At 35.6% G+C, this 22212-nt stretch overlaps 1 protein-coding gene across 4 annotated transcripts in view; it reads right to left on the bottom strand.

Annotated features, from left to right (window-relative positions):
- Window positions 1-22212, bottom strand: part of Ap2b1 (adaptor related protein complex 2 subunit beta 1) — a 113901-nt gene that overhangs the window by 41216 nt on the left and 50473 nt on the right. For all 4 annotated transcript variants that reach the window (XM_071603566.1, XM_027923815.2, XM_027923818.2 and 1 more), the window contains exons 11-14: window positions 20932-21097; window positions 19386-19484; window positions 12750-13009; window positions 9170-9362 (exon numbers count right to left, since the gene is read on the bottom strand). In XM_071603566.1, the coding sequence (XP_071459667.1) occupies window positions 9170-9362; window positions 12750-13009; window positions 19386-19484; window positions 20932-21097 (718 nt within the window). The remainder of the gene's footprint in view (window positions 1-9169; window positions 9363-12749; window positions 13010-19385; window positions 19485-20931; window positions 21098-22212) is intronic.

Here is a 22212-nt window from a genome sequence, read left to right as displayed (position 1 = left end):
TCAGTTATCCAGTGAGCTAGCAGGAGTCAGGAGTGAAAAAGAAAGAGTGTAGAAAATGGCTTTACTCCTGGTCTCAGTTATCTAGATACTGTTTAAAGTGTCTCCTGGAGTTATCCACAGCCCATTGTTCCCAGGATTGCTTTACTGAGGCTGCCATTTTCTCCATGAAGGAAATAATGTCAATTACAGGCCAAATGAATCAGCACAGAGGAAGGAGGGAGAGGTGCCAACTTTAGGAAAAGAATATTTCAAATGCTAAAAACTGAGAATTCTCCTAAAGATCTTTAGCTGATGCCTAAGTTCAAATTTTCTGCTAGTGGTATAGTTCCCCCAGTCCCCAGTCTAAATCATAATAGCTGTTATCACTAAGAATGAAGTTAACATTTGGCTAGTGCCAAAGTCTGCCTGACTCAAAGAAAAAATGTTTTTATCAAGGAATATCAGCTGAGATGGCCACTGAGGTACATCTACTTGCTTTTAAAACTGTGAAGCCTGTCTGGGTATACTTTTTTTTTTTTTTAAATGATAGGTGTATATCTTAAGCTCAGATATTTTTATGCTCCTGTCTACAGTGCTTACCTCTTTTATGTCATGCTTCCCAAAACTCACTGAATTGAAGGGAATCCAAGAAATTCGTCAGGTAATACGGCTTACCAGTTGTTAATATTCAGGAGTCAACAACAAAATGATGTCGAAATAGGATACAGTGATTTCCATCACAAACAATAAAACTGTTTTCAAAATCCCAGTGGAGTCAAAAACATCTATTTTTCTTATTAGGGTTTAGATATTAGAAGGCACACAGCATCTCATAGGTGAAAGCATGGTTCTCAGCAACTGGCTCTCCCAACAGCTATGCAGAAAAGCATCATAGAATATAACTAAAGAAAGGGTTAAGAGACTTTATAACCAGCTGGGCACAGTGGCACATGCCTGTAATCCCAGTGTCTTGGGAGGCTAAGGCAGGAGGATTACAAGTTCAAAACCAGCCTAAGCAATGACAAGGTACTAAGCAACTCAGAGAGACCCTGTCTCTAAATAAAATACAAAATAGGGCTGGGATGTGGCTCAGTTTCTGAGGGCCCCTGAGTTCAATTCCAGGTACAAAAAAAAAAAAAAAAGAAGAAGACTCTAACCATGCAAAAGCTATTTAAGCAAACTGATGGCTAAAAGTAGACCTCACATGGAATAGCAGAACAGAACTGAAATCATATAAAATCATCAGAATATTCCTTGAGGGAGGAAAAAAGGCTTCTGTCAGTAGTAAAGTAGGACAACACAACAGATTACTTTCTGGTAGGGGATAAAAAGTTCTCACAATGGCCACAAAACTTAATGTTGAATATAATAAAAATCCACAGGAAAATCTCTGCATCCTGTCTACCTGTTCTTCATAGTATTTACAACTTTGCTATCTATATATGTATTTATCACTTATCTGCCCCCCCCCCCCCCACACACACACGAGAAAATAAGCTTGCAAGGAGTCTTCTGTTCACAGCTAAATCCCTAGGACATACAATAGGCCCAAATAGTAAGCACTCAAATATTTATTGAATGAATTAGTGTTCTAAGAAACTATGTAAGTAGGGCTACTGGCAATATTTCTTGGGAAAGAATTTTGAAATGAATCATTTTACTGGTGAAGATGATCACCAAAGGGACAGAAAGTTAATAAACTTGTCTAGAACATAGTATCTTCATCAACACAGTATCTTTATCAACACTGCTAACACATATGAAAAGAGGGGGAAAAATGAACCCCTCGAGGCCAAAGCTTTTTCTAGAGAGAAAATGTATTATCTGTGTGGTTCTGATAGCAAATTTTCAACAAAAGAACACCTACACATCTTTTAATTGCCCTGAAAATTCTAATGCTTTATCAACTCATTGTTCACTGCCAAACAGATGAGGAGATGAAATTTCATGGCAGTACTTAAAGAGGATAAGATGAACAAGAAAGTCTCTCTTTTTACAAATAAATACAGTTCTACAGTTCTCAAACCTCTGGGGAAATGGGAAGGTACAGCATAGAGGAGGCACCCAGGGAAAACAAGCCTTGTGCAATTTTACATTCTAAGCCTTAACACATCAATGTTTAGTCTGTGTTTACATTACTCAACATCAAGTAAGACTGGCATTCCAAGACATGATCAGTCAGCTATGTTTATCCTAAAGTTTCAAATGCAGCTTGCACTTTGCTGTGCACTCTACAGACCATGTACTCCATTTGATAAGGATGAAAGTTAGGTGAAACTGGACCTCTATTCTACAAGGTGAAAAGAACAATGCTGGGTTTGAACCAGGAGCACTCTACCACTAACCTGTATATTCAGTCCTTTTTATTTTGAGTCAAGATCTCAATAAGTTGCTGGGAATGGCCCTGAACTTCTGATCCTCCTGCCTCAACTTCCCTAGTCACTGGAACTGTAGGCATGCACCACCGTGCCAGGCCTAAGCTTTGAAGTTTTGAAGAAATCCTGGATTCAAGTTCTAATTTTGATTTACTTGCTATGTGACCTTCAGCTTTCTGTAAACTGGAGCACAAATACCAATTATACTGTTAGATTACTCTGTGGATTAGAATTATAAAAGTTCTAGTACAACTGGCACTCAATAATTAGCAATTATTCCCCAAAATGACTGCTATAGTTTAGATAAGTGTCTTCAAAAGGTCTATGTGTTAAAGGCTTGGTCCCCAGCTCATGGTGCTATTGGGAGGTAGCAGAAAATTTAAGAGATGGAACCTAGTAGAAAGGTCATGAGAGATGTGCCTTTTAAAGGGAGAGTGGAACTCTGGCCTTTTCATCCAGCTCTCTTTCACTTTCCAGACATAAGGTGAGTGGTTTGGTGCATCATGCAGTTGTGCCAGGATATGCTGTCTCGCCACAGACCCAAAAGCAAAAGGGCCAAATGAGCATGGAAAGTGAGCATTAGAAACCTCTGAAACTGTGAATTAAAAATTTTTTCTCAAGTCTGTTATCTTAGGTTTTTGTTACAGTGACAGAAAGCTAACTAATAACATGGTCTGAAGCCAGTATTGACCAAACTTATGTGTTAATAAAAGTTAGTGCTTATAGAAGACACAATGGAAAATTTACTAGGTAAAACTAGGCAACAACTTAATAAAGACCTCTCCACATAGCAAAACTCTAAAAAACTACGCCTGTTAGTCACTGCAAAACTCCTCCAAAAGAAGAAAAGTGAAAGTGCAAAATCAGTATGAATGATGAATTTCCCATTGGCTAAAAACTCTCAATGCTATTAATAGAGTACTCATGAAAAAAATATCTGGAAGGTAAAAGCCTGTAAGTAACATTGTGTGAGGTTTAAAACACATATACCAGGAGTTAAGAAAAGGCCAAGTTCCCTTGCATGCCATTACACATGAATTGGGCACACAATGTACCGTTCACTAGTATAAAATCCTTTAACGACCTACAGAAAGGGTACTCTGGATAGTGCTTTCTTTTCATTTTTAAATATATACCATCACCATTTATCTTAACAGAATAATGCACAACACCTTGCATGAACAAAAGACAAAAACTTAAGGCCTCTGTTAGCAACTGACAGTAAAGGCAAAAATAATTGGGATTCAATTATTACTTAAAAAATCCTTACTGATGTTAGATCTCCTGAGTACATAATACATGTGCAAGAGTTATGTGCATGGTCATTAGGTCACGAAACCAGAAAGATCTAGATTGGGAGAAAAATCAGACTATGCAGAATATGCAGTTTCATAAGTATATGAGGCATTTATAATAATGAATAAATAAATGAACAACAATAACAACAACAACAACAAAAAAAAAACACAACACATATATGGCTTCTAAAACAAAGAAACAAAAAAAGACCGAACAACTACTTTTGTAAGCCTTCACTTAAATAATGTACCATATTATGCTCTAAGTATAGAGCAGATCAACCACATAAATTACTTTACTTGAATTCACTACATAACAAGGTGACAGTTAAGGAGGAAAATACCTGTGAACTATAAGTAAAAGAAAATGTGCTAAAGGGCAAGGAAAAAATAAGGATCTGGATGTTCCAATAAGAAGATTAAAAAGAACAGGTAGGGAATTCATTTTGATTTAAGGCCTGTGCTGAAAAGACATTCCATGTTTAATACTCACCTAAATCAATGATTTTCAAGGGTAACTGCCTCCTAAAAAGCATGCAACAATCAGCCATCTGGTAGGGTATGGTATGTGTGTTTTCTTTATTCACAGCAATATCCCCACCCCAATCTCCTTTAAGAATTACATGTTATGAGACATTATTACTGGTGGAAGAAGGCTTGAAAATGCAGGTATGCTGTGTCAATTAATGAATGATTCCTGACAGTTCTAGAAAAAGGCCTCAATTCACTAAATCTCAAAATTTTACAAATATGATGATGAAAGAAGAAAAAAAAAGATCTCATGGGAGGATCATTGGGATATAAAAAGATTAAAAATGACTTCTAATGAATATGGAGTTTTAGGAAAATGGGTAGACAATAAAAAATATATAAAATGTCCTCAGTTTTCAGTCTCTGATAATGGAAATAAGGAAAAATAAAAAGGACCCTAGGATTAAGTAACTTTCTAAATTAGTCAAATTTAATTGCCAGTCAATTTCTGATAGGATCACCTGTTAACACAAAATCAGAGATGTCTGTTTTTGTAGGACGTGCCAAGAAGTTTTATCAGAAAATAGCATTATTTTTAAAATTACTATTACTTTATTTTTTTGTGGAAGTCATTGTCTTAGCTTAGAGATAAGCTATCCAACTCCATCTGAGATTTTATTTGGCTTAATGTTCTCAATCCTGGCTGCAAAATTAAAATAAGATGCATAACTTTTTAAAAATAGCAATGTCTAGATCCCACCTTGTAGTTTTGTTAAACTGTTCTTGGGCCCAAGTATTGATTTTATTGATTTATTTATGATGTATGCAGTGTTGGGGATTGAAGCCAGAGCATGTGCATGTAGATAAGTTTTCTACCACAGCTTCATTTCCAGCCCTTTTTATTTTTGAGAAAAGGTCTCACACTAAGTTGCCCTGGCTGCCTTGAACTTGTGATCCTCTTGCCTCAGCCTCCCAAGAAGCTGGGATTCCAGGTGTGGACCACTGTATCTAGATAATAGTTTGGGTTTTTTTGGGGGGTAGGGTACTGGAGAATGAATCCAGGGGTGCTTAAGCACTGAACCACATCCCCAGCCTTATTTTGTATTTTATTTGGAGACAGGGTCTCACTGAGTTACTTAGGGCTTCACCATAGTGCTGAGGCTGGCTTTGAACCCACATCTTCCTGCCTCAGCCTCCCAAGCTGCTGGGATTACAGGCATGTGCCACCATGCTCAGAAATAGTATTTTTTCTTCTTCTTCTTTTTTTTTTTTTTAATATTACTAATACGGGACTAATTACCTAGAGTTGAAAACCATGAAGAAGCTAGGAGCCACCAGGCAATACTTCCTTAGCTGCATACCTCTGACCTCTATGAGAGAGGTTCTGTAAGAAACCAACGCTAAAAGCAGCAGCAACTATCTAGAGGCCTGGATGATGGCTGTTATGGTTTAAACATGTTAAATGCTCATGTGTTAAAGGCTCAGTCAGTCACCAGTTGCAAGTGACTGAATCTTTAGAAGGTGGAGCCTACTGGAATAAGTCGAGATAATTGGGGATGTGTCCTATAATGGGATATTGGGACTTCGCTCCCTTTCTGTCTCTATTTTCCAACTGCTATGAGATAAGCAGCCTCCTCCACTACATTCTCCTGCCACCACATATTCCACTTTACCAGAGGCCCAAAGCAATGGAGCCAAGCAATTGTAGACTGAAACCTCTGAAATTGTGAGCCAAAAAAATTCCTCCTTATAAGTTGATTACCTCATGTATTTTGAGTTTACAACAATGGAAGACTGAGTAACATAACACATTTCTCTGAAGTGATCACTGAGCTAACCTAAATGCCCTTTACCAAACAACCACAAAATTTTTAACAATGGCCATATTTTTATTATTTATTTATTTAGGTACCAGGGTTTGAATCTGGGGCATTTAACCACTAAGACACATCCCCAGCCTTTTTTTGTATTTTATTTTGAGACAGGGTCTTGCTAAGTTGCTCAGGACCTCTCCAAGTTGCCGAGGGTGGCTATGAACTTGTGATCCTCGTGCCTCAGCCTCCCGAGCCAGGGACTTTATCATTGAGTTACATCCCTAGCCTCATTCATTCATTCATTTATTGAGTTGCTCTGGACCTTGCTGAGCTGCTGAGGCTGGCTTGAATTTGTGATCCTCAGGTCTCAGCCTCTGGGGTTACTGGGATTACAGGCGTGACACACAACACCCAGCTGGGGGTCTGAGTCATATTCTAATACAGAGCAACACTATTTTCCCTAGGGGGTAAAGAAAGACTTCAGTAATGTCACAAGTTTCTTGCCCTTCCTTAATTAGTTTAGGGGAGGGAAGGAGCGCTCTTTCCAGGAATGAGTTTACTATTGAAGTCAAGAGAAAAAGGTGTCTTGAGATTTCCAGTAGCTATGGTTCAAACACCAAGCTCAAGTGGTTCATAGTGGTAACAGGTATTCTCCTTACTATGCTGAAGGTGGTTCAGGGACCAACAGCTTCTCCTGGGAACTTAGAAATACAGATTCCCTGGGCTGGGAATATAGCTCAGTTGGTAGAGAAGTGCTTGCCTTGCATTCACAAGGCCCTAGGGTACAATCCCCAGCATCACAAACAACAATAACAACAACAACAAAGAAATGCAGATTCCTGGGTCTTGCCTCAGACCAACTAAATCAGTAATCTTTCCTGTACAAGATTATCCAGAAGATATACACACATACACTCCTTCTCCCTAGTTTTGAGAAGTGCTGCTGTACGTCAAGAATGTTTTCAAGAAATGTCCCTGTCCGTATAGATTAAGAAACTTTGAAGATTACTTTCCTTTTATAATTAGATTATTTGCCCAACAACAATAAAAGCAGTTTTAAAGATGGCATAGTCCATTGCTGCCTTAGAAACTTATCTTCCACACAGTCAATTTTAGGCCTGCTTTGTGACACTCTTATAAAAAGAATCCTATTTCTCTTGAGTGAATATGAATTCAATCACACATAAGCAAAAGCAAAATATAAGTACTTTTTTTCTTATTTTGATTTCTGGGATAAATTATATACCAAAAGAAGCTAAAAAAATCCGTACTGTAAAAACTTTCTAGTGCTATAAACCAAGGATACCATTTTAAATCCTCAAGTCAGGAAAAGTTAAAATTTTGTTACCTAGCAATGACTACAAAATACTTATAGAAATCCAAATTGAAAAATCATCTTACTTCCCCCACACCAAAAAGAATATTCCTTACCAAAAAAAAAAAAAAAAAAAAAAAAAAGGGCAGATTAAAAAGAAAAGAAAGAAAGAGAAAATGGAAAACAGCCCATGTGAACTTTGGCTAGTACAAGCCAAGCAACTTCTACTAGCTTTTCTACTTATAAGAATTCTAACACATAACTGAATATCCATGTAATATACAGAAGTAAAACTCATTGGTTTGGGGATTTGGGAAGAATTAATGCCAGGTCAAATGGAAATAATGTCTCTTTCTTTCTGTCCTAAAAGTGGATCAGGAAACAAAAAGTGTAGAATCCTCCACCCCTCAATGTCACTCTTAGTGTCAATGAGTCCACTATGCCATAAGCCACCAGAGAAAGTAGTAAGTAAAGGTTGTTAAGACATAAACTTGAGGAGGATGCAATATCAACCTGTGGTTGATGTGTCAAAAAAAAAAAAAAAAAAAAGGAAGAACTACTTTTAATTTTATAAGGGATTCTTGGGAGTCTCCATGAATATTTAAATATTCATTTGTTCATCTTTTGGTTCTATAAGGACGCTAAACAGCAATGTAGAATATAGAGGAAACCATTCTGCTTATATAATCAGTCAAGCCCACTTATTAAAAATAAGAATATGAAAAGCAAATGCTATATTCACAAGAAAATAAAATAACAGTGATCATTTGTGTCAATATAAGCTGAAGTCTATTGCTTGGCCAGTGTATAGATTCTGGAAGCAGTGACTTTCCATTAGTAAAATGCACAACCCAGAGAAATATGACTGTAACCCTATTTCCTCAGAGTCTTCTAGTCAAAAAACAATGCCACCTGTACTGGCTGGCATAAACCCCAGATACAATATTGCTCATAAAGTATAAGAGATGATACTGAGATATGTAGCAGAGAATGAGGTGTTTTGTTTATGTATCTCTGGGAACATAAACTTTTCATAAGTATGGTATTTATCTTCCAGGATGTGGGGAAGCAAATCAATTTATTGGGCATCTTTATAGCCATGGGTTGACAAACATTTCATTTCAAGTGTTTAGCTAAAAGAAACACTCTAATTCTTTCACAGTTAAATAACTTGTTTGCAGGGAGCCATGTGATGAGACCAGTTATTTTCCTGGTCTTCTCTCTATAAGAGTGAAGGTCACACTTAATATTTCTCATTCATCTTGTACAGCAACAAAAAAATAATTCTGGTTCCTATTAATGGCACATATTCACAGATACTCTAGACTTTGGAGCCTTTTAGAATCCTGGAAGCTAATTAAATTGGAAGTATAATAAGGAAGAAGAGGTGGGGAAGAAGGGAATAAATAACCAATCAAGCAGTTCTTCCCAACTGTAATACAGGTACTACCTTTTATATAAAAATGGCTCATGGCTGCCGCAAAACTTTTCAGAATTGGACAAGGCATAAGCCGATAAAAAATTTAAAAGGTAGAGAGACTTGAAAACCTCAAAACAAGATGATCTTTATGAGGCCACTTTAATGCTTATTCAGGTCAAAAGAAGTATTTACAGGGTCAATCCAGAGTTAAGAAGCAGGAACAATAATATACTCCAGAAAGGATATTAAGATTGCTGAACAACAAGATTCTATTTAGGGGCAAGATAATAGAATAATCCTGTAAACTTGCAGACATGCCTAGTACCAATGATGAACAGTATTGTAATTAACCTAAAGACAAATAATCCTGTCCTTTATCAAAGGACATTACTGCTCATTATGGAAAGGTCTAGTTCTAAAAAGCTAAGTAAAAATAAAAAGCTCTAACATAATAAGAACTAAAAATAACCAAAGAATGGGAGAAGAGAGATACTTACCAGACTATCAAGTCCTCCTCCCAAGAGATCGACTGCTCCCATCTGCATGGAGGACACCTGTGGCACATTGACTGGGGGTCCAAGGTCAAGATTTAAAAGATCCCCTAGAAGGTCTCCTTGAGAAGGGATAACCTGAGGCTGTTCCAGGTTAGTCGCAGTGGTGGTGCCAACAGGGCTGTCACCTGCGTCAGTGCTGCAGTTACATATACACAGAGAAAAGAGAAAAATCAGTTTCATATAGGACATAACAAGGCAGCAAGGGAATATCAGATTTACAACTATAAAACATTTTAAAATTCAATTAGAGGGCTACAGATGTAGCTCAGTGGTAGAGGTCCTAGGTTTGTCATCCCCAGCACCAGAAAAAAGAAATAAAAATTCAATTAAAATATTGAATTAAATATTTTTCTTTAAAAAAATATAAAAAAGCCTAGGTTAAGTTTTGACACACTTGAACATAGAAGCCAAAGGAGAATGAAAAATCAAAGTGCAGAGAATAAACAAACAAAAACTAAGAAGAAAAAGACCAGTGAAGCTCCTGATATTACTGGGGAATCTGGAAGGATGATAAAAATAATAAGATGCTAAGGAATTAAATTTTGTTTTGCCTGTGTTTGGTGTTGGGAATTGAAATTAGGGCCTTGTGCATGCTAAACATGTACTCTACTACTAAGCTAAATGGATAGGCCCAAGACCCTCAGTTCTTAATTCCTTTAGTTGTTTCAAGTAAGCAAAATGAGTAGAGAAGTCCAACAGGCAGCTAATGACAAGGGACTGGCAGTGAGAGACAAAAAATTTGGGAAAAATTCATGTACATATCTTAGGTGAAATCACCAGAGGAAGGTGTGTGGTAATAAGAGCAAGGGATCAAGAATCAGAAGACTAAGATCAAGTATTGACTCTACAATTGCAAGTTACACAATTTTGGACAGGTGACAACTTGAGACAAAGTTTCCTCATGGATAAAATTATAACAATATCATCCAAACACAGGGCTTTATTTTAGAGCAAGGATCAAATAAAAATATTATGTAAGTGGTACAGTCTTGTATCAGTAGTAGATATGGTTGGTAGGTAATTTCCCTAAGGGAATACAAAGATAGACATGGAAAAAAAGAGTGTTCAGACTGAGCCTTTTGATACAATCAAAATTAATGGTCACAGAAGAGAATGAAATAAACTGAAGATTAAAGAGAAAAATGATCTAAGAAAGATAATTAGAAGGAAATAAGTATCAAGGAAGCCACAGTGAGAAAGGGCCAAATAAAAGAAAGCAGTCAAAGGGGGAAGTACTTTCATATACACCTGGCAAGAAATATATGAAATCTTCATAGATTATTCTCTACACATGAAATTACGTCATCTATGATCTGTGCCACTAGGAAAGTAACAAAATATATGATTTATTTGTAATTCAAAGAAGATGGTAGAATTGGTAGTTATGCACATTTTTTTCACTGTAATGGAAGTAGGAGTAATATGACAAGAAAAAGTGAGTTAGAGGACAGAGGTAAATGATCCTGTAGATTCATAATAAATATTAAAGAACATGACAAATCATTAGTATACATTCTTATTAAAAGGAAAATACAAGAAAATTAATAGTGTTTCCCATTGTGAACTTATGGGAAATAACTGCATAAATTGCACCAGAGCAATATTTTTAAAAAGTGAGGATTTTTCTAAGTTAGACAAGTTATTTACCACCTCACCTCCATAGAGCAGCCGGTATAATATGTGAGCATATTAAGAGAACACATCTCCTTCTCCCAAGTGACTTTAAAAGATACAGTGAAATAAGCATTTTTAAACCTTTTATAAGAGGTAGAAAAGCTTTTAAGTGCAGCTTTATTTCATATCAAAGTGTATACATATTAACATTATACTGCAGAAGAGAGCTAAGTAATGTGTCACTTGCAGCAAAGCATCGTCCTCATTTGTATGAAAAGGTATTTTTCCTATATTTGTATATCCTTTAAAAACAAAAAGCAGGAATGGTTATTAATCAGATAATGATATTATGTATGAATTTGTGTTTCTTTTAGATAGTTTACAAAATAATTCTTTCCTTGTGTTCAGAAAGAGTTGTTTCTGTTTGTTGATCTGCTTCATTTCCTCCTCCTATTTATGGGTCAAAAGTTATGAGGAGAAGGCTAGATTAAATGGCATATAAATACAGTTACATAGGCAAGTTAAAATAGAAAATCCACATCTATATAAAAACTTGAAGCACAGGCCAGGAGAAATACTAGGATAGAATACTAGAGATACTAAAAACACAGTCATATTTAGAGAATATTGCACATGCTTGCCTACAAGAAGAAATACCCTAATCTGTTCTAAGGACTAATCTTCATGAATCCACACATCTCCTTTGGGTTAAAATCATAGCACTACCCTAAAACCAAAGACTCAGTTCAACTAACAGCAAAGACTAAAGTTATATTTTTTTAAAATTATCACTTTCTTGAGTGTTGCCACTTTCTTTTTCTTTTTCTCTGTGCCAACAGTCTGGTAAGACAGAGGTCAAAATGCTGACTTACACTAATTTGTAAAGAAATAAATTCTATGCTTTTGGTGACTCATGAACTACTTAAATAGAAACACACATTAAACAATGGTATAACACGTTCATTAATGGAAACCCAGTTATTCTAACTACTCTGGGAGCAAAATTATCTTTTTTTTGTGTGTAAATTGAACCTGGAGCTTTACACATAGGCAAGCACTCTACCACTGAACTATATCCTCAGTCCTTCTGGGAGCAAATTCTACTTAGTTTTAAGATTTATTATGATTGATAAAGAAATTAGATTCTAAAGTTTCTAAAATCTCATTATAAGGACTAAAAAGTATTTCCCCTCCTTAATTAAAATTTGAAGGTAGCTACAAAACAGGAGCTCCATGTTACCTGAAAGCCTATTCATAATAATTTCCTTACTGATGATCAACTTAATTTGGCAAAAAAGGGGCACAACTAACTAAAAAAACTATGTCCAATTAAAACTATATAAAATTTGGGCTGGGGGCTGGTGTTGTGGCTCAGTGGTAGAGCGCTCGTCTCGCCATGCGTGAGGCACTGGGTTCAATCCTCAGCACTGCATAAATAGATAAAATAAAGGTATTGTGCCCATCTATAACTTAAAAAAAAATAAAATAAAATTTGGGCTGTTTATATAAGATAATTCTGTAAATACTATTTTATTAGTAGGTTTATAGTGTAAGAGAAGCAGTATCTACAACTTTATCGATCAGCCTCAACCAAAGCTACAGTAAGAGATAGAGATAGCTAATGTATGAAGAGGCTTTTTGCTAAGTTTTCAACTCTGGGAATATTTCTAGCCTCATCTTACTGAAGACTCAGGCAACTTTCAGACTTCATCAATTTAGAAGGACTTCTCCACCATAATCTTCTAAATATTATTATACACCTAGATTGGAATACAGAGGGACTTCCTAGGGCAGTATAGTAGCAGGTTTGAAAAATGCATAGCAAGTTCTTATCTAGGCTATAAAAGCAAGAGGAAGAGCAGTCTGTCTAAATAGATACTTCTCACTCATATTTGGTTCACCTACTTACCTTCCATGATGAATTGGCAAGTGCTTGCGATGGATCCCATGACTCCCTTCCACAAAAGCATTGGGAGGCTTATGGTACACAGAGGCCAAAGAACCAATGTGGCAGATTAGTTCATCCAGCAGAGTTGGCTCAATAAGGTCCGTTTCCTCAGAGATCAGTGGCTTCTCAGACAAGACTACTTCTTTGGCTGTCACAGGATCAGTTGAGAGAAGGCGCCAATAAATATAGCCCCGATCTCGAAGGTCAGGATTATCAGAATCCTAATTAAAAGGCAAGTACAAAAAGGTTTAGATGGAACTGTTCATATAGAAACCCAAACTTCTGGATTATCAAGGCAATGCTGTAGTGATTTATGCAAACTAGCTATTAAGGAGGTGTTCCACTGAGACTCAGTATAATTTTTACACAGTCATAATCCTATAATTTCTAATGTTTCAAGAAATTTAAATATAATTTGAAATGGGTTAATCCTAAAGTTTGAAACTGAAGGGAAACTGGGAAGAAGAAAACAAAGTTTAATCTGGTAAAACTGAACTGGTTGAGATGGCCTTGAGACAATAACTTCTTAAAAACCACTATAAATACTAGCAGGACTATTCATAACACACAACTTACATATATTTCACCCAAACATTCTTTCTTCACTTAAATATGTATAAACTTCTCCTTTGCAGACATTGGCTAAGTAATAGAAATGAAATACCACACATAGTACCTGACTTCAAGGAACTCACAGAAAAACTAACTATTAATATAGTGTGAAAGGTACTACTATCAAAATAATCAAAACAACATTAAAGACAGCATGTAGTACTAAGGGTTTTCAAAAGGGATGGCACTTGAATTTAATGGTTTTTCATTGTTATAGCGGTTTTAAAATAATTTTATATTTATGCTCATGGCTAAAAAATTTACCAACTCCATACTACAATTTAGAATTGTATAATATAAAAAAGAAACCTCCCCCAATTATCCAAACCTCTCCCTCAATTTCCTATTCCCCAGATAGCCTTAATTAGTAATAATGCTATATATTTTTTCCAGACAGCTCACCCACACCCATTTATTTTATAATAACCATTTCATATTTTATAAGGTTCTGTAAGTTGCTCTCTGTATTGACACATAGAAGTGCAGTTTCCTACTGTATATATATCTATGCATCATTTTGACTAATTCCCTATTGATAGACATTTAAATTGTTGTCCCTTTCTCCTCTGCTTTCTTACTTTATATGCACTGTTATGATCACTACAAAGTAGCAATAAATATCCAGGTATCTACCTCTTAGGGTATGTCCATATAGCAGCAATATGAAATTGTTCAAATGGCATATTATTAAAAACAACAATAAATCCATTTCATTTCTGCATTTAAAACTCACACATATAAATTTCTTTAAAAAAGGTCAATATGAGGGATTCCACATGAGTTCTAAGTGAGCAGATAAATTGATTCATGATTTAGCTACTTAAGGACACTTGTCAATATGAACAACCACTCTGATGGGTGTTTTCCCCCTCCTCCATCACATAGAGGATTTTTGGTTACTATTAAAATCTGAATTTGAAAAGATTTTTGGGTTGTAGGTTCATATGCATCATCTCATTTGACTTTTGCACTTTTCTCAGCCCCAGCAGTCTTTCCATGAAGTTCCTTGAGTTTTCCTAGTACAAACAGATTTCAGCATTTTTACTTTTTCAAACCATGATGAGGCTAAACAGATCGGCAGGCTTTTTTTTTTTCCAATGTTGTCTAGAATTAATTTATTCATTACTTTTTTTTTTTTTTTAACTTGTCTACAGCTCTTGGGTCATGACTTCCATCATCACCTTCTTGGTTTGGTAGAAAAGTGGTGCAGAGTGTCTGTCTTCCATATTTGATTGCTATAGTTTTTTTTTTTTAAATAAAACACACACAGAACAAAGCAAACAACTATCAGTAGTCTTCACATCAACATGAACTTAAATTCTTTTATGCCATGTTTTGAAAATGAAAGACATTGTCACAGTATGATCCATGCCATGAAAGTAAGGCACTTTTTACCCTGAACACCCTTAGTAATTAGTACTTAGTAATCAATAAATGGGCCAAGGAACTGAACAGACACTTCTCAGAATATACATTCGATCAACAAATATATGAAAAAATGTTCAACATCTCTAGTAATTAGAGAAATACAAATCAAAACTACTCTAAGATTTCATCTCACTCCAGCCAGAATGGCAGTTATTAAGAATACAAACAAATAAGTGTTGGCGAGGATGTGGGGAAAAAGGCACACTCATATATTGCTGGTGGGATTGCAAACTGGTGCAGCCAATATGGAAAGCAGTATGGAGAATCCTTGGAAAACTGGGAATGGAACCACCATTTTTTTTTTTAAGAGAGAGAGAGAATTTTAATATTTATTTTTTATTTTTTGGCGGACACAACATCTTTGTTTGTATGTGGTGCTGAGGATGGAACCAGGGCCACACACATGCCAGGCAAGCACGCTACCGCTTGAGCCACATCCCCAGCCCTGGAACCACTATTTGACCCAGCTATTCCACTCTTCGGTCTATACCCAAAGAACATAAAAACAGCATACTATGGGGACATAGCCACATCGATGTTTATAGCAACACAATTCACAATAGCTAAACTGTGGAGCTAACCTAGATGCCCTTCAGTAGATGAATGGATAAAGAAAATGTGGTATATACATATATACACAATAGAATATTATTCAGCATTAAAAGAGAATAAAATCATGGCATTTGCAGGTAAATGGATGGAGTTGGAGAATATAATGCTAAGTGAAATTAGCCAGTCCCCAAAAACCAAATGCTTTCTCTGATTTAAAGATGCTGATTTATAATGTGGTTGGAGGGGGCATGGGAGGATTAGATGAACTCTAGATAGGGCAAAGGGGAAAAGGAGAGGGAAAGGAAGAGAGGGGGCACGGGGATAGAAAACATGGTGGAATGAGATGGACATCATTACCCTAAGTATGTGCACAAAGACACGAATGATGTGACTCTACTTTGGGTATAAGCAGAGATATGAAAAATTATGTTCTATATGTGTAATATGAATCATAATGCATTCTGCTGTCATATAGAACAAATTAAAATTTTTAAAAATGAAGAAAAAAACACACACAGAACAAAGCAAATAACTATCAGTAGTCTTCACATCAACATGAACTTCAATTCTTTTATGCCATTTTTTGAAAATGTAAAGATATTAAAGTCACAGTATGATCCATGCCATGAAAGTCAGGCACTTTTACCCTGAACATCTTTAGTAATTAGCTGAAATTTTCTAAATGCAATTTCATCCTGAAGATAAACAAGGTTTCATTCAAACACATGACTCTTTAGGCCAGGAAATGCAACTTTGGTTCTTGAGTCTTTGTGATTAGTGTTTTCCCAGTATTTCTTATACTGAACATAGCAAACAGTATCACAACAATCTATCTTAGAAAATGATAAATCACTTTATTCTTGGTTCCTGTTTGCTGCCTTGTGTAAGGCACTTGTTCTTGACCAACTTTCATGGTGCTATACGGAATCTCAAAAAGATCCCTGGTGGTTTTGACTACACAGTTTCAAATTATTTTTCTCAGTTGTATATGGTATAATTTGTACTCAGAATGAGTGTTAAAGACAAAAAAACAAAGAATATTGTGATACAGAAAATTAATAAAGCATTAAAATGGCAAATTTTATCTCAAAAAAATCTATCACATTCATAGGTTGCATTATTCTAACAGAAATGTTTATCATATGTAAAGGAAAAAAGTATATATAATCATATCAAAATTTCTCTAGTATTTGAAATGCCAGGGTTAAAGAATAGGAAAGAATGATAAATCAGATGCAATTTAAATAATTTTAGTATATTTTAATTTTTTTAGGAATAATTTGCTCCTAAGGAAGTATTTATAAATAATAACCTGAAACTTCCTCACTTAGACCTCTATTTGGAAAGAAAATTTGAACATTATATGAAAAGAGTGAATTTACTCAATCATATCCTGAAAGAGTAAAGTGGCAGAAATAGAATCTTACCACCCAATTCAAATTAACACAATTCAGTGGACTATACTATGCTTAAGTTAATACTCACCAGCTATAAATATTAGGTTATTATTTTATAAACTTGAGAAAAAGAAAAAACTTTCAGTGGAAAAGGCTTTCATAAATATACTTAATTACTTTTATGACAATTCCTCAGATATCATTAATTAACTGGAAAGAAAAGGCAAGCCTAGAGAAAGTGCTTTTATGTATAATCAAACATAAAATGATCATACACAAATACCTTAAAACTAATAAAATGCACTTATACATACTGACTTATATGCAATAGTACTTCAGGCAGAAATTATGTATTCTCAAAATAATTCTTAATCTTCAGACTAGAGGCGCAGGATAGCATAGTAGATAAGGACATGGACCCTCGCGACATACCAACTGGGCTTAGGTCTCTCAGTGTTTCAGTTTTGACATCTACAAAACAGGAACAATAACAGCACTAGCTGTTATTAGTATTAAGTAAGTTAATATGTAAAGTGCTTTAAAAGAATGCCTGAAACATTGTAAGCACTATACAAGTGGCTGTTACTAAGATTTTATACTAATCCCTAATAAGTCTAAAATCAGGAATAGTTTGTTTACACCCTGCCCTGTCCCAGGAAAGCATTTTAACAAACCTTACAAAAATGAATCTAAGGCTAAAGACTACAAGTTAAAACTAGAGGCAGAAAAATGCACACTACAATAACCTGAATACTTTCCATGTTCTCTAAGGTACTGAATAACCAATGTGACGAAAAAAGAAAAAAAAAAAAAAAACTTGATCACTCAGGTAAGGCATTTTGAGGAGTAGTCAATTACATATCAATGCACCAGAAAATCCTAAACTTGTTAAAAATTTGATGGGGTATCATAAGGAAGAAAATATAATAAAATAAACAACAACTCTAATAGGATAGTTTCTCGTGATAATCATTACTGGTTGATAGTGCCACTGTGATTCAATAAAAGCAATGCTGTTAGTGTTAAAATATAACAAGTTCAGATACCCAGCTTTCTGTTAATCCGGCTTGGTTCACAGATGAATTTCACACTATCTGTAAGAACAGAAGGATCTTGAATCCTTCTCACTCAAATTTTTATAAATACCGATACATAATGACATTGAGTTTGAACTGACAAGAAACCAAAACACAGCTCTTCCAGGCTGCCTGCTAAATACAAACACATAGGCTTTAACAGACAATGAAGATGGAGAGTGAGTTGAGAATTTATAAAAACAGAGGCAACAACCAAGACACTTTCTTGATTATTTACAGGTGAGCAGAGAGGGAGAGCAAGGTCAAAATTCCTTTTGGAAATTGTTTTGACAGAATGTGAATTGCTCCAATTCTGTCATTCTACATAAGGACTTGAAGGTTTAAAATTAAACATAAAACAGAGTGCACAAAAAAAGATAGAAAAAAGGAAATTGTTTTGAATTCATCTTAAGAAATACAAATAACCTCAGAGTTATTAATCAAGGATCTAGACACAGAAGTCTACAATGTTCAGTTTGATTCAGATAAGATTTCAAAGTGCTCTTACAAATAAATTTTTAAAATGTATAAAATTAGCAACAGGAAAAAATGACAGCTGAGAACTAAACAAAGCCGTATACAGGACTTTAAGTTTTAATAATATATACCATTTGTAAAGAGAAGGAGAAAAATGGTAAATTAAAAATCTGAATTGATTCCATGTGCACACATCTTAATTCTGACAGCCAATCTGTTCTCAAAATTCAATTAAGAAAATCACTAAATCATTATGGACTGAAAATCATTATACTAGTTACACTAGAAAAAGTAATTATTTTGATTTCCATTGATCCAAAATGGTCACCTGGTCTTTAAGATCAGTGGCCACATTTCTGAAATTATAATCCATCTGAACTTCTTTTCTTCAACAAAAATGTCATGTAATTCCAAAGAGGGCCAAAAATATCTAAAAATTCAAGGAAGCAGCAGAAGCACTTTAAAATTATTTCCAAGAGAAAGGCAATCCATATGTGAGACTTTACTGAGGTATATGCCTTGTCTGCACAGTATTTTTTTTTTTTTTTTTGAGAGAGAGAGAGAGAGAGAGAGAGAGAGAGAGAGAGAGAGAGAGAATTTTTTAATATTTATTTTTTAGTTTTCGGTGGACACAACATCTTTATTTTTATAAAGCGCCCCGCACATGCCAGGCAAGCGTGCTACCGCTTGAGCCACATCCCCAGCCAGCCCATCTGCACAGTATTTTATTTGAAAACCAAAGTCACAAAGGAGAGGGTACCATCAAGACTTGATATTGTTTCCACATAAATATATACACCATTAACCTACAGAATTAAGTTCAATTTTCATAAATTATCATGAAAACTACAGCCAGTCAACTTATTTAAAAGCTATACCAACCAGCGTGGAATATATTAAGAGAAACTGTTTTAATAATACTAATTTAGTAAAATGTAAATAAATACCATACTTTTTGAAAACTTCCCTAAAATAACCTTCTTGGGAAGAGTTTCATAATTTCCTACACTTTAAAATAAGACAAAACAACCCCTCCCATTTTTCAGATTTCTTACCTGTGTTGCCAAACTCAAGACCTGTTGGACTAACTCCTGTGTTTCTGATGGCTTCTTGAGAAAAAGCTTCACTATGGCAGTAAGCAGAGTGAGCTGCACCTAAACAAATAAAATTAGATAAAGTGAATGGCACTATATGATTCCTGGCATCATCTCTATGAATTACTTATGGAGTCTGTTTGATTTTTGGTTAAGAGACGAAAGTTAAAACTCAATCAGTATCAATAACAGCAATCAAAGTTATTCTTCTGAAATACAAGGGTATTTAATTGAAAACTCACTAGGATCCTATCCTAAAATTGCATTTTTGGCATAAAAAAATGGCTTATTTCTGGGCCAGGTTATCTCCTATATTTTTTAAAGTACATGCTAACAGGCTAGCAGCATAAAACTGGTTCCTGACCAAGTCTTACCTCATTTCTTTCTACCTAAAGCTAAAAGTTTGAAGGGATGATGAAACTACTTGTCAGATAAGGCAAGAGTCAAGACTGTGCAATTCTATCAGATCTCAGTCAATTAGAAGTGGACTGGTGGGCTAGGGTAGCTCAGTAGTAGAGTGCTTACCTAACATGCATGAGGTCTTGGATTCAATCTCTGACACCACACACACACACAAAAAAGTGGACTGTTGAACCACAAAGCTACTGGCTTGTATGTGTTCCCTGCATTAAGCCTGTTACTACAATGGGCCAGATGCCTATAATCCCAGTGTCTGGGGAGGCTGGGGCAGGAGGATCTAAAGTTCGAAGCCAGCCTCAGCAACTTAGCAAGGCAAGAATTTAGTAAAATCCTGTCTCAAAATAAAGAAATGTAACTCAATGATAAAGCTATAATAAAATAAATAACATTACTATAATGGATTATACACACGAACTTCTATTTACTATGAGTACAAACGCCAGGGAGAAAGAACTTACTAATCTGTCTACTTCTCTAGGCCTAAGCCTTAATTTTTTGTAGGGAAGAGAGACAGAAGATGGGAAGGAGACTAATCCATAAAAGAATCTTTTCAAACTTTACCAAAGTCCCACATGAAAATCTCTGCTGTAATGAACCAAGGCCACTACTAACAGGAATGTGTACTCACCCTTATGTGAAAGAAAATAAAAAGCTGATTACTGTCAAGTACAGTTCTGGACTAGCAATAGCAGCAGCACTAACAATCTGAATCTTGTACGAAATGCAAACGGTAAAGCACATCTCAGACCTACTGAGTCAGACTCTGGGGGTGAGGCCCAGCAACCTGTATTTAAAAAAGCACTCCAGGTGTTTCTATTGCTTAGTTTGAAAACCATGGGTCTGAGTTATGTAAGTTTATTACACTAGAAATCAGTACAACTGGAAAAGGATCATCCCTTTGCGGATAAAAATGAACATACTATATTACACAGAGAGGGAGGGAGAGAAAGGGGGGAGGGGGGGGGGGAGAGAGAGAGAGAGAGAGAGAGAGAGAGAGAGAGAGAGAGAGAGAGAGAGAAACTGCTTATCTTTTACTTTCTCTGATCTTTCCAAAGAGATCTAGGACACAGGACAGCTGAGGACTTACTTGGGTACTTTCATCATGAAAACCCTCCAGAAAGCTCTCTAGTAACTCATCTGCATTGTCAATTCTTTCAGCATACTCTCCCACAATCCATATCATAGCTGCTCGAGCATCTGGCTCATCCAGTGAGTCTAAGTTTTCACAGAGAGTGGCAATGATACTTTCATACCTAATACAACAAAATGGACTATGGTTACCAAGGACAAAACTCAGAACTGCATTTAATAGTGAAGGATAAAGGCAAAACCATGGAAGAAGGACCCTAAACCAAGCCACTGAATTATAAAAATTTTTATTTGAAAGAACATAAGAACTTTAAGTCAAATGATCATAAATGCCTTAAATTTCCTATTATGCTTTTCTTTGTTGCAGGGAGTGGGGGGATAATGGGGATTGAACTTAGGGGGACACAATCACTGAGCCACATCCCCAGTCCTATTTTGTATTTATTTAGAGACAGGATCTCACTGAGTTGCTTAGCGCCTCGCCATTGCTGAGGCTGGCTTTGAACTCTTGATCCTCCTGTCTCAGCCTCCCGAGCCGCTGGGATTACAGGCGTGCGCCACCGCGCCTGGCTCCTATTGTTTTAATAACTAGACCTTAATAAAAACTCATCAGATATTCTTTTCAGAAAGAAAAATTAACATGTGGTGTAAGACAATAGTACTATCTTGTGTTTCTAACAATCTTTTTTACTACTAGACCAGAAAATTTTCCTCTATACTATTATTGCCTTCATGGTAGGAAGAAATAAAAACCCCACTTTATTTTGTTTTTCTCTCCAAAACACACACACACACACACACACACACTAATGACTTGGTTTTCCAAAGAAACAAGTAATTCAAATACTTATATTTTGTTTTAGAGGTCTAAGGCACCTATATTTATCATGCTGAATCCATCTCCTTCACTAATATAATTTTAAACATCAAGATAACACCATATAATAAATTACATTGGACAACTGAATAATACACTTGTCAGCCCTACTTCTACCGATCAAACGATGCTCTCGACTATTTTTTAGAAGTAAAATACTATCATAATCACTTATTAAGACAAATCAGACACACTTCTCTATCAATCATTAAGATATACAACCCCCACTCTTACTCTAAAAAGTTTAAAAATCTGACCCTCCTTTTTTTCTGGGAGAATGGCAAAAATCTATGATGTTCTTTCCAAAAATTTCTAAAGCTAAGAAAATTATAATACACACACACACACACACACACACACACACTGCTTAAAAGCCATTCCCATGTCAAACTATTTCCACTA

Source organism: Marmota flaviventris, chromosome 17 (assembly GCF_047511675.1).
Source record: "Marmota flaviventris isolate mMarFla1 chromosome 17, mMarFla1.hap1, whole genome shotgun sequence".
Classification (NCBI taxonomy): Eukaryota; Metazoa; Chordata; class Mammalia; order Rodentia; family Sciuridae; genus Marmota; species Marmota flaviventris.
The sequence above is the reverse complement of the archived record's forward strand: the minus strand, read 5'-3'. Positions and strand labels throughout refer to the sequence as shown.